This window comes from Nymphalis io, chromosome 2 (assembly GCF_905147045.1).
Source record: "Nymphalis io chromosome 2, ilAglIoxx1.1, whole genome shotgun sequence".
In the NCBI taxonomy this organism is placed as follows: Eukaryota; Metazoa; Arthropoda; class Insecta; order Lepidoptera; family Nymphalidae; genus Nymphalis; species Nymphalis io.
In genome coordinates this window covers 12,178,182-12,191,191 of record NC_065889.1, presented here as the reverse complement: position 1 = coordinate 12,191,191, position 13,010 = coordinate 12,178,182, and the positions used below count along the sequence as shown (strand labels likewise).

Below are 13,010 nucleotides of genomic sequence, written 5' to 3'. Positions count from 1 at the left end.
TTTCAAATAAACTGTCAGCTCTAACTGTTTTATAGATATGTCTTCAAACAGCACTTCCGTGAACATACATTCTCGATTTCAACGAATATGCAATCATATGCTCTTGCATTAAGAACTATAATGGTGTGTGTTTTATCGTATATAAAGTTGTTCCTTGTGACCAATGACATTTCTTCTAATAGCCGAGATCAATAGCTATTCGTCATTCATGTGCAATTATAACTTTAATTACTTCTCCATAAAATCTGTACTACATTATAATGTATATGTTTAGAAAATAAACCTACTCTAGTAAGACGAGGTTCCTTTGTTTTAATTTGAAATACTAATGTTCTACTGGAAGATAAAAGGAGGAAAATGAAGACAAAAAAGTAGGTATCAATAAATACATGACCGCATTTTGTGAAAGTAGAAATATTTATAAAATTAGCGTCACTATTATTCGGAGTAAAGTTTTATTCCTCACGCGAAGTTATTATGTAGATTTCAAAAACATCAAAGAACGTCAAAAATTATGCCGCTTTAAAAATCTTTGTACTGAATAAGACACGTGTTTATTGTGTATTCGTTATTAAAAAAATGTATTCTTTACATGTGCTATTAGTTCGCATTGTTTGTTCTACGAATATTGCCTTCTGTTATATCCGGTCAATTATACTTTATGTGAGCTTTTGTTTTTTTAATTATTATATACATAGGTCGTTACTTTTTGCACACAAGATGTTGTAACAAAAAATGTACAGGTTGGTTGGGATAACCAAATTTGAAGCTGTGTAGAAGGAATACTGGAATATGTGAAATGAAAGCGACCCGTTTTAACAAAAACTAAACATGCACTTGTTTTATATGTGTAGTTTTAATTTTGATCAAAATCGGCTCCGAGGCGAGACTCCTTAAAGTATTTTTGGAAATCGCTTACAATTTTAAATTTAGCCATCAACACACACTTCAAAAATTCAACCAGTTTTAAATATTCTAGAAACAACTGATCATTAATAAAACCAAGACTATATAATGACGGCTTTGTATAAACAGGATATCAATTCTAACATTTTACGATCATGTTACTAGATGTTGTCTAAAAACTGCTAAATGTCTTATCTGCTGTTAAATCGGAGGACATGTCATCAGAATACAAACAATTTAGAATACTTTTTCAATAAACATCACTTCTTCAAGATTTTCTGCAAAAAGAACGAATGTCGTAAAAAAATATAATTTATGAATAAATAATCGAACAACACTATCAAATACTAATTTATTGTTTTGTAGTGAAGTATCAATGGAAACAAACGTATCAGACTTATTATTGAACGTGAAACATGTGTGTGTTCCTGAGTAGGCTGACGACGGAATATCAATGAAATCTAGAAGACGGCAATTGTTTCTTCCGCTTATTATACATTTTCTGGAATTGTCTATTACTCGTACATCGCAACATTGTCTTCGTTGTAATTTATGGTTAATTTATTATCTCTATGGCTCTTTGTCTTGTTTCATATGTCCGACCGTGTGGGTAATAATAATGTCTTCCAGACCAATTTCGGCCGCGGCGGGCAATCTCTAGAGATCTTAGCCAACTGTGCAGGAGATATTATAGTGCACAAGGGTGTGCGCAAACACAGTTGCACTATATATTCTCTAACTCTTATAATCCGACGGGATGGAAATTCGACACGACCGGAAAGAGTTCACACGCAGGACCAACGGCTTTACGTGCTTTCCGAGGCATGCAATACACACTTCCAAATTCCAGATTCCGGAAGCTGCTACTGAGAATTTTATGTTAAAAAAACCTTTTTATTGACCCGACCTGGGAATTGAACTCCGGGTCTGCGGCCTTACATCGAACCACTGGACCATCGAAGCATTCAATGTGTGCGATGTGTGGGTAACGATACATTGGAGTTGATTTTTTTTTAATTCCAATACTACATCCTTTACAGGTATTTGAAATGTGTGAACGAACACATGCGAGACATCCAACCATTTGAGGACGTGCCGTCGAAACTGTCTGTACAGCTTCGACGCGCTTTCGTAGCCACTCGCACTTTCCACAAAGCACTGCGAGCTGGTGCGGACGTCGTCAGGAGCATGATGCAGGTCTGTTATTATAAATTCATGAAATAATATCAATAAGTCAATTGCCAACTCACTTCTACTTAGAAGGTCGAGTTACATTATCAATTTCCTATCTACACGAGGTAGCTATGATTTACCTTGTAATTTCTCGATTCTAGTGTTTGTAAGAGCGTATTTGTAATAAAATATCTTCTTTGGATTTAATTATATTTATTCATTTTTATATTGAAAAAGTATGCATCGATTCTGCGTCGAACTCAATAAATAGAATCAAATTCTGCCAAATGAACCTAAATATGTATTTTTCAAAAAGTTCCAAATATTATCATCCGAGTCTCAAATAATACAATTTTTTAAACCAATCATCACAATATTAAAAAATAATATAAATATAAAAATCGGACAAAGGCTTACATTTTATCATTCATCGCGCAGTTTGTAAAGCGTTAATGAGATTAAACGTGGCGACAATTTATATCAGGGCCGTAATATCTGTGAAGTGGAAATCTATCCTCTTCTTCCCTTCAGGGATATGCTGTGCTTTTATTTAATATGTAAACTGTAAAAAAATATATAGATACACTGGCTGTGCGTCTCGTAAATATAGTCTCCTAGATTGGTTGATGCTCATAGTTACTTCTGCACTCTTTTGGGTCATAGCCTTATAATTGAGTAGTAGTTAGTTTCTGAGATTAGCCCATTCAACTATACAGAGTCACAAACTTTATAATTATAGATGTAATATATCATGACATATATATATATATATATATAAACTGAAATACAATGCCAGTAAGCACTTAGAATTGGCAGGATTGCCTTAAATGGGTGACCATTAAGATATGATTTGCCTACTGACCTCGAGACTTTGCACACGAGAATACCATCGAATCAAGTTTGGTACGTCATGCACACCCGAAACTCATAAGCATTCCATATAAAACTCAATTCTCTATTGTCTTTTGTCGCATATTACATTAAGGTCTGTTATATGCAAACCGCTATCTCGTATTTCGTTGCTGAATATAAAAACTTATCAATATTCGAGACAAGTAGCGCGGCCTTCGGGCGGAATAACGTCTTGGAAGCTGAATCATCCGTCCGTTGATCTCATTTGGCGCCAGATGACACATTACTGTGGCAATTAATATTATAATTATATAGAACATATTCACAAACCAACTTCTGGCCAAGAAATCAATCGTCTTGGTAATAAGAATCACTTATTACATTTAGTTTGTATATATGGTATGACAGATGATGTCAGCCAAATAGCTGGTAATATATACTTCTATACTAATATTATAAAGAGGTAAAGTTTGTGCGGTTGTAGGGGGTAATCTCTGAATCTAAAGAACCGATTTTGAAAATTCTTTTACCGCTAAAAAGCCGCACTATTTGTGAGTGTCATAGGCATATATAACCCGAAAAATTAAGACTTTCGTGGTAGTCGGATTTGCAAAGTAAGTCGAAAAAAAAAACGATCGAACGAAAACATTTCTTTCGAACGCTGCCTTAACGATGAGAGATATTGATTGAATTCTAGAGAAAAGTTATAGAACTTGATAATGCCAATAAAAAAGTCAGCGACAGCATATATCTAACTATTATATTTAAGTTACAAAAAGGAGTTTTTTATACTAAAAAAAATAATTTAAATCGTTAGGTCATGTTTATCATATATCAGGTCATATTACCAACAATTATGAATTCTTATCGAAATAAGTAAACTTAACGTCTCAAGTGTTTAAAACAAAAGACTTCCCTTTTTCTGCATATAATTGGACAAATAGTTAAAGAGATAATATGACATTGGTATAGAACCGCGACCGTGAAATCTGCTGAATGATATTTCTATTAGACGGTTTTTTTCATATACAACACGTCAATCTATTTATAAATAAATTGCTTTATCACCAAGGAAATTTTATTTAGATAAAATTCTTTTTTTACAGTATGTTTTTGGTTGTATAGTTTAAGAGATAATTTAAAATATCAAATACGCGAGACAATTTTATTAATGTTCGGTCAACGCGACTTTTGACATTCACGAAATAAATCATAGCACTCAGCGCTAACCGAAATACAATCATCATTTCATCGCAAGTAAAAATGTTTACCGTCCAACGAAGTGGGCACGGGTCAGCTAGTAAAGATATTATATACTGAAATATTATCTTTAAAGTTTGTAATTTTTCAATAAAAACATATTTTATGAAACAACACGTAGCACTTAAACATCCATTATTCATCTCAAAAGCCGTAAAAGCTATCATTATATATAATAAATTGAAATCCTTCTACAAAGGAATAACGACTTCGCGGACATATGTTCATATTTGTCAGAGACATGTCCACATTCCGTTTAAGTCTTGGAATGTTGACCGACAATTATGTTGTACATGCGAGCCCTAAAGATCACATTAAGATGAATGCGTGCATGCGTCAATGACGTAATCATGAATCTTAGTTCAAATTCTAATTCTATATTATCTTCGTTAAACAAACACAACATTCAAAATGACAAATTGCGCATGTTCATTGCACTTCGTAGGAAGGACAAAATTTTGTTGAATTGTAGCAAGCCTTTTTTACACACTTTCCAGGTCGGAGTCACTCAAGAATGCGTGACAGCCTGGGCCAGACTGCGGTACTGCGGTACCTGTTCAGGACAGCAGCAACCCGCGTGCAGTCGTTACTGCCACAACGTTATAAAGGGCTGCCTACCTACTCATGCGGATCTGGGCGAGCAATGGGACGCTTATGTTGGTGAGGAATTCATTACTTCGTTTTGGGCCTTTTTCCAAATAATCACTTTACTATTTTTAGTTTGGATTAAAAGGATAATGATACTTTTGTTATTGAAATAAAAATACTGTATTTATCAATTTCTAATTCAGAATTAAAATTTTATTACAGATGCAGTAGAAAAGGTCGCCGACCGTCTACTAGGACCATTCAACATAGCGATGGTAGTAGAACCTATCGATATTAAAATATCCGAAGCTATTATGAGCTTCCAGGAGCGCAACCAGGAGATCTCACAGAAAATCTTCTCTGGTTGTGGGAAACCGGTGTTGGGCGGAGGTGTCAGTACGGGTCCATTCTTCGCCCCGGATCGGAGTCGGCGTTTCGCCCGATCTGTCATTCCAGACTTCGATTGGAACCACAAATCCAATGATGTCGACGATTTCGAAATCGAAGCATCATTTGAGAGTCTTGTAAACGATGACCCGTCTCTAATAAGCCTTCGGAGCCCCGAGGGTATTCGAAAAGCGACGGAGGAACTGGCCGAGCAGTCCAAATCGAGGGAACGTTTCCTCCAGTACATGAAAGGACAAATTAAATTAGAAGACTATGAAGAAAATGAGAGAGAAAAGAGGGACGCCGATCCGGAACCCGCGCCCGGAGGCGCTGAGATCGACTTTAAATCGTATGAATTCGACGGCAAACGCGGTTCGAAGAAAAAGAAGCCGACAACTTCCAAACCTGAAGATGGCCACGGTAAGAGCATGTATTGCGTTATATATTATATAATGTACAAAGCATACATGTCATTATAATCTTCAATAGAATGAACAATATTATTCGCATGAAAAAATATTTGATGTAAGATATTAAAACTAGATATTTTTCGAAGACGCATCTATCACAAAGTTTGTGTTATTAACATGATGTAATTTCGCTATTCAGGCGCGGAGTCAGGCCCGGCATTGGAGCGTCTGGTGCGTGAGACGCGCGCGCGCGTGCGAGCCTCGCGCCGCTATTGGCTGCACCTGCCGGCCGTGCTGTGCGCCAGCACCAGCGTCACCAGCGCGCCTTGCTTTAACGGCTCGCATGTCGCCAGGTTAGTGACCAATTTATTTAGATTAGATAGGTTAGCCGTTTAGTATTTCTATAATGACTATAAAGTTTATGACCTTAATTTATTAATAAAACTGGAACAAAAAAAAATCCTAAAAAAAAATTGCTAGAAATTATTTTACTAATTTAGTTTTAAATAGTTACAAGGTGGGTGTGATCGAGAAAAATGACACCGAAGCGAAAAAACCTAGTGTCAGATCGTAGTCAAATTATAGCAATGTTACTTACCTAGAGAAGGTACCTTCTCCTCAAAAAAAGAGGAGAGGAGGCCTTTAGCCCAGCAGTGGGATATTCACAGGCTGTTACGGTTACGGTACTTACCTAGAGTATATAAATTGTTTTAAAATAGCGATAAAGTAGATATTTAATACAGCGGTTTCTTTATGTATGTAAAATACGTGCGGTTTGTGGTGTACTTATATAATAAATAAATGTTATTTTCGAGTTAGTAGTTTATCATTCATTAACGCAGCAATGACGCCGACGTGATGATTTGCTTAGCGAAATCTTCTGGCTCGGAAAGTGGCATAGACAACAAGATACATGCCCCTAATATATGACATAAAGTAAAGTAAAGTAACAGCCTGTGAATGTCCCACTGCTGGGCTAAGGGCTCCTCTCCCTTTTTGAGGAGAAGGTATGGAGCTTGTTCCACAACGCTGCTCCAATGCGGGTTGGTGGAATACACGTGGCAGAATTTCAGTGAAATTAGACATGCAGGTTTCCTCACGATGTTTTCCTTCACCGTAAAGCACGAGATGAATTATAATGACAAATTAAGCACAAGAAAATTCAGTGGTGCTCGCCCGGGCTCAAACCCACGATCATCGGTTAAGATTCACGCGTTCGTACCCCTGGGCCATCTCATCTCAATATATGACATGACAAAGTGTAATGTGTTCGGCTCGGTCCAGCTACTCGTCGATCGCGGCGGGCGACGGCAGCGCGGCGCTGGCGTCCAACCCGGAGGTGCGCGCCGCGCCGGCGCCCGGCCCCGCGCCGCCCGCCGACTCGCTGCGCGCCTTCACGGCGCGCCTCAAGGACGCCTACAACGGCGTCGAGGTGCAGTGGAAGGACTCTGGTAAGCCTCGCACGGTCACGACGCACTCTCACGGACACACTTAACTAAACGCCAAGCATCTAGGGCGTGTCGTCCAAGTGCCGTTTAATTTGACGAGCCGGTTGGCGTGGTTGGTAGATACTTGCCTTTCACGCCGAAGGTTGTGGGTTCGATTCCCACCCAGGACAGACATTTGTGTGCATAAACATGTCTGTTTGTCCTGAGTCTGTGTGTAATTATCTATATAGGTATGTATTTACAAAAGAAAAGTAGTATATGTAGTATATCCGTTGTCTGGTTTCAAAGCACAAGCTTTGTACAAGCTTAATTTGGGATCAGATGGCCGTGTGTGAAAAATGTCTCAGGATATTATTATTATAATTATTCAGTAAATGTATGGACGCATCGATTCAAAGTATGTAGTCTAAAAAATCTTCGGTAAACTCTTGTTTGTACTTGTTCGAAAGTTCTCGTTTGAATTGGAGTGAATCTTGTGTTATTTTGTTTGTGTTTATACTATTCCAATGCATAACTCACATCAACTTACTTTCAAATTTTAATAGACTTAGTTCTAATCGCGTGACATACGCAATAATAATTTTTACATTTGATACTACAAGCTTTCATTTTGCTCATTAAGATACACGTAAGAGCTGTCGTTAGAGATTTTAATTTTATTGTGAATGATGTTCAATATTTATTTTCATTTTTTCATTATTATATTTATTATTTTCAGCTGAAGATCTTCAATCGGCTGCAGCGTCAGTTAACGAGTTTGTGGATAACGGCGGTTCGGGGTCAGGGTCGGGAGACGACACGAATGACACCGAGGACCTCGGTGATGACGACGAAAGGGATTATCCTGAAGGTTTGTTGTATTTAAATATTATAAGCACGTGTTTTGTAAGCATTCTGTCTAAAAGAATACACTCATGGTTTCAATTAATTTGCAGGTTCCGGAGACAGCAGGCCAGGGCTGGACACGACAGAAACTGATATAGATAACCGGCCAGCGGAAATACCGAATATACCCAGCATTGTCGACATTCCTGGAACCAATAATGGCCAAGTGCGCGGTCGGGTGGATGAGCCGCCGGTGACGAACACCGATACTGCGGATCGGGAATTCGTCCCACCCAGATCATACCCAACCCCAGACGAAGTACCGTCAGGACCAGACCAGACCGGGGTCGATGTTCCCTCCGGATCGGACCAGGCTCGAGAAGAACCGGTCGCCGGTTCCGCAGACCGGCCATCGCTGCAGACGGCACTCTTCACCTACGCCCTCCCGGTCGTGTGCGCGTGGTTCGGAACCATCGTCACCGATATCTTCTAAACGACGCCTCGGTGACGTCACGTCGCGCAGTTAACTTATTGTAGCATAGGTAATGCACGTAATACAAATATTTATTTCATTTCCGTCGATCGACTGAGGTCGGTGCGCGGGACGTGACGTCGCCGTGTCGGTTTCGTTGCGCGGAAGCCAAGAGCTAGTCAGTGCGAGTGAAGGTGAGCCGAGCGAGTCAGCGAACGCTCCTGTGATATGGACTGAGCGACAAAGGTCGGTGACTCTCAACAAATTGAAAAATAATACACGGTGAACGTGAAGTGTTAATTTATTTTCGTAATCGAAATATTCCGTTGTCGAAGGAATAAGTGGTCGACAATAACAATGGATTTAATTATTTTTTTTTATATATATAAATATACATTTTTTATCCAAATTATATGGCAATTATGAAAAATTTAGAAAAAAAAAAATACAACCAAATCGTGTATTTATTAATCTTGTAAATATAACTTGTAAATTGTATTCGAATTAGATAGCGAATGTTTTTATCATTTCTAGTACGTTTGTATGTTTGTATGTATGGTACTTTAGTCCATCGCTCAGCGTCGTCGTCGAAATTTTTTAAGATATTCTTCATAATATGTAATAAATGTTTGTAAACTTGGATATGAATTCTCTGTACATAGTGACGCGAAGCGGTGTGCCGTTTTCGGAATATCGGAAGTATTTTAAATGTAAATATTAATTAGATGTATAACTAAGCGTAAGTTAAGACTGATTTGCTTTCGATATTTCTTTTATTATTTAAAGGTACAATACAATCGTAACGCATACCATTTTGACGAATTAAAAAAAAACCGTAAACATAATGTCATTGGTTTTTTTTTTGATAGAACGAAAAAAAAAATTAAGGCAGTAGCTGTATTTTTTTTAAATATTTTTGTTATGATTGCATTGTATCTTTGTGTCATATCTTTACTCGGAATAGAATTAACCGACTGACGTAGATAATTTCGCTCTACTAATATTATTACTTTTTTATTTTAATAACGCAATGTTATCGTTTTATTTTTATACGTTGGCTTCAGCTTTACTTCGCTATAAACGTATTTTAATTTACAATCCGTAACAATATCAGCGTATTGCAAATTAAATTTTAGATTTTTTCTATTGTAAGATGCCAGTGTATAGTGTCCTTAAGAATGTCATGGCGCACTTTGTGTGAGAAAAGAGACGGCAACAGTTAAATACTGTTTTGTAGACCTTCGATAATCCGACACAGGTCTTACGAGACGATGTCGGAGTACTGAGTGTTACCATCAATTCCTCATAGTCTGGAAATATTGTATCATCTAAAGTTCAAGAAAATACGATTGCACCATGTGACAATCCACGTAGCCAAGTTAAAATTCCTACCAAACTGATTCTGATTTGCTTATGCAGGCTTATAGAGGTGTCGACTTAGACATGAGTTGGATTATCAAAGGTTTACTGTAAATTGAATTGTACAGACTAATATCTCTGTCTCTATTTCTTAGATATTCAAGTGTTGTATCATCTGTGCTAAGATTTGGTAGTACATAAGTAACTTTCTTACATGCCATAATCTTATTATAATCAAAACGCACAATAATATTGATATAATAAATAATAACTGTTTATTAAATAAATCGCAATAATTTTTTTTTTTTTTTTTATTTAATAATAATTATCATCTGTCACCATCCAAAAGTAAACGTTGTCAATATTAAAAAGTTATGATTTCTTTTTTTTTTTATTTTGCTTCCGAATTATTTGTTTTTTTTTTTAACAAACATATCAATGACTATATATGAAACAATCTTTGTATGTGCAAGTTTTGGGACCAAAAAATATTGTCATTGTTAAAACTCGAATGTCTCGAAAAGCTATTTGCAACTTTTTGACTTGCATAATGAAAAAAAATTATATAAAACCATTACTTGCCAACCAATATTTTAATATATATATACCTACATTTTTATATTATATGTGTCTAAAATATTGCAACACTAAAATTTAATCAAATATATTGTACATTTTTATATGTGACGCGAGGTGTATAAGCCTACCAATAAATCATTTTTTAAATGAACTATTTTAAAAGTAACATCGACCCAGTATCGCTATATTTCGTATATACATAAACATTTACTTAAATGTTATGGACACATAAATTAAATGTCTTTGCCTATATTTAAATGAACTCTAGCGACCAGTATAAAGCTATAGAATAATATAAATACTACACAACATGACGTCTTCACCATGCTACTATTGTTGCTATATTTTTAATCTATACATTGAAACGTTTAAGCATTATCAAGCTTTATCTTAAATACGTACGTAGATTTTATACAGTAGATAACAAAATTCCAATCGCGTTATTTGATTAAATTGTAATTTAATAAAATTTATTGCCAAAACAACACATTAAATAATCTTACTTACTAAAAATATATTAGACTATATATGTGACATTAGACTAATAATTGAAATTTAAGCAAAATGATTATTTGATTGATACATAAATAACTCATATTACGTATCTGTTGTTTTAAATATTTTTATACTTAAAAACTAAAAACTTTTCTAACATTTTTCATCGGGTATCAACGTTAAATGTTTTAATATAATCGTTAGTAGGATATGTTTGTATAGATAATGTGACAGGGTACCAATTTAAATATACTGCCAGTAATGAAATTATGTGACAATCGTGAAGGTGAGATATAGTCTATATTCTGTCAGTGTCAACATACCTCTTTGTTACTACTATTATGCTAGTACATTGACTAAAATGAAATGACAGTTAGAATTATTAAATGTTTGCGTTTATGCCGCTCCAGACGTTTGCAGCTCAATTACATACAAAACTCAACAAACTTTATACTGTTAAGTGATTTTCGTCTATTACGTATTTTAATATCAGTAACAATTACCAACTAAATCTCTCACCGTTGCAGCTTAATGCGCTATTAAAATAAATTTATCTTTTTTTTTTACAATTCTATTTTTTAAATACATTGTAGTGACACTGAATATATATTTGAATGAAGTAAGATTAATATAGTGTAAGTTAACTATCCTTAACAAAAACACAACTACTTCTGTTACATTCATAATTTGACATGAGTAACAAAATGTACTATTGCATTTAAAATGATAAGCTTTGGTAAACAAAAGCTTAACTAAAACATCTTTACGGCGTTGATATTATTTAAGTCATCTTTTCGATCTAGTATTTAATTGTGACTTTCATATAAAGATAAGTTAGATAAATAATTTATTATGAATTAAAGCAAGATTCTTCAAACTTTATTTTTTACTTCGCTTAATTTCTTCGCTTGATAGAGGCGAAGATGTAATAATTTTATACCAACATACTATAGTTTGGTAATCCTTGCATACCATAGTTTGGAGATTCCTGGTTTAAATTAAGATATATTTGATACAATCTTTATTATTAAAAAATATATTATGAAACCTATATGTACGTTATTTGTAATATCAATACATAAATATTTAGAAACAAATATTAAATTTCATTATTAAAAATATCAATATGTCATTTCTTTAACGTCAATAAAATATTTAAAGTGATATTTTATAATAAATCTGAGCGAGGAAATCTTTTCTCTCTTTCTAACATGACATTAAATGTTTTAATTTAAAATTTCGAACGTATAACGATTAATGAAAAGTAGAATACAGATTTTATATAAAAATAATATAGGCGCTACATTGTAGACAATTATGTAAATAATTAATAAATTTATTACGTGTACTTGGGTTATTTTATTAAAATGTTTCCCTATTAAACTTCCATTTATTGGTTTATACTGCTTTTTGTCAAACATAGAATAAGGTTATCACTCCTCGGTGTTTTATAAATAAGTAATTATAAATAATAATAAAATCAATTAAATATGAAAAAACAAAATAACATAAATTTGTAGTTACACAAGTGTTTTATTACTCTATAACAAGCTTGTTGTAGCGGCCACTCAGTTAGTAATTGTTACGCTCGGTTCGTAGATGCACGCTTTGGAATAAATCAAAGCAAAGCATATTATCTATTATTTTATCCGAGGTATAATAATAATAATGTCCTCCAGACCGATTTTGGCCACGGCGGCCAACTACGCAGGAGATATTATAGTACACAAGTGTGTGCGCAAACACTCTCTATTCCCTCTCATAATCCGATGGGACGGCAATCCGACACGACCGGAAAGAGTTCAGGCGCAGGACTAACGGCTTTACGTGCTTTACGTGGCAAATTACACTTTACAAATTAAAAATACCATTAGTCTGAAATATTAAGCAATCTCCTTTATCAACTAATTGTAGTTAGTTTGGATAGCTTTGTTAAACTAGTAGGTGCTTACTTCAAATTAATCTTCGATTCTCTTTATAGTGCACATGTCTATAGGGAATCAAGTGACCACTTGTTAGAAAAAGTAAGCGTTCCCAACTTAAAAAAAAAGGAGTACCAAGGATTCACAAGAATTGATGTGAAAACATATGAGCTTTCAGGCTCAGTTACCGTGTACCGATCTTACGCACACATTAACGCACAACAAATCTTACGCTTGCGTCATCTGACACTCGAAATCTTGCGCTTACTCGTCTGACGTTTGAAGTCTCGGTTAACCCCTACCGTGTACCGGTCGTTTAGATATACACAATAAA

At 35.2% G+C, this 13,010-nt stretch overlaps 1 protein-coding gene across 1 annotated transcript in view; it reads left to right on the top strand.

The window, feature by feature from the left end:
* LOC126776482 (glypican-4) overlaps positions 1 to 9,981 on the top strand; it is an 82,395-nt gene extending 72,414 nt beyond the window's left edge. The window contains exons 5-11 of the mRNA XM_050499045.1: positions 1,947 to 2,103; positions 4,689 to 4,851; positions 5,002 to 5,586; positions 5,776 to 5,929; positions 6,861 to 7,027; positions 7,743 to 7,874; positions 7,960 to 9,981. Of these exons, the coding sequence (XP_050355002.1) occupies positions 1,947 to 2,103; positions 4,689 to 4,851; positions 5,002 to 5,586; positions 5,776 to 5,929; positions 6,861 to 7,027; positions 7,743 to 7,874; positions 7,960 to 8,342 (1,741 nt within the window). The 3' untranslated portion in view covers positions 8,343 to 9,981. The remainder of the gene's footprint in view (positions 1 to 1,946; positions 2,104 to 4,688; positions 4,852 to 5,001; positions 5,587 to 5,775; positions 5,930 to 6,860; positions 7,028 to 7,742; positions 7,875 to 7,959) is intronic.
* Positions 9,982 to 13,010: the final 3,029 nt, after the last annotated feature.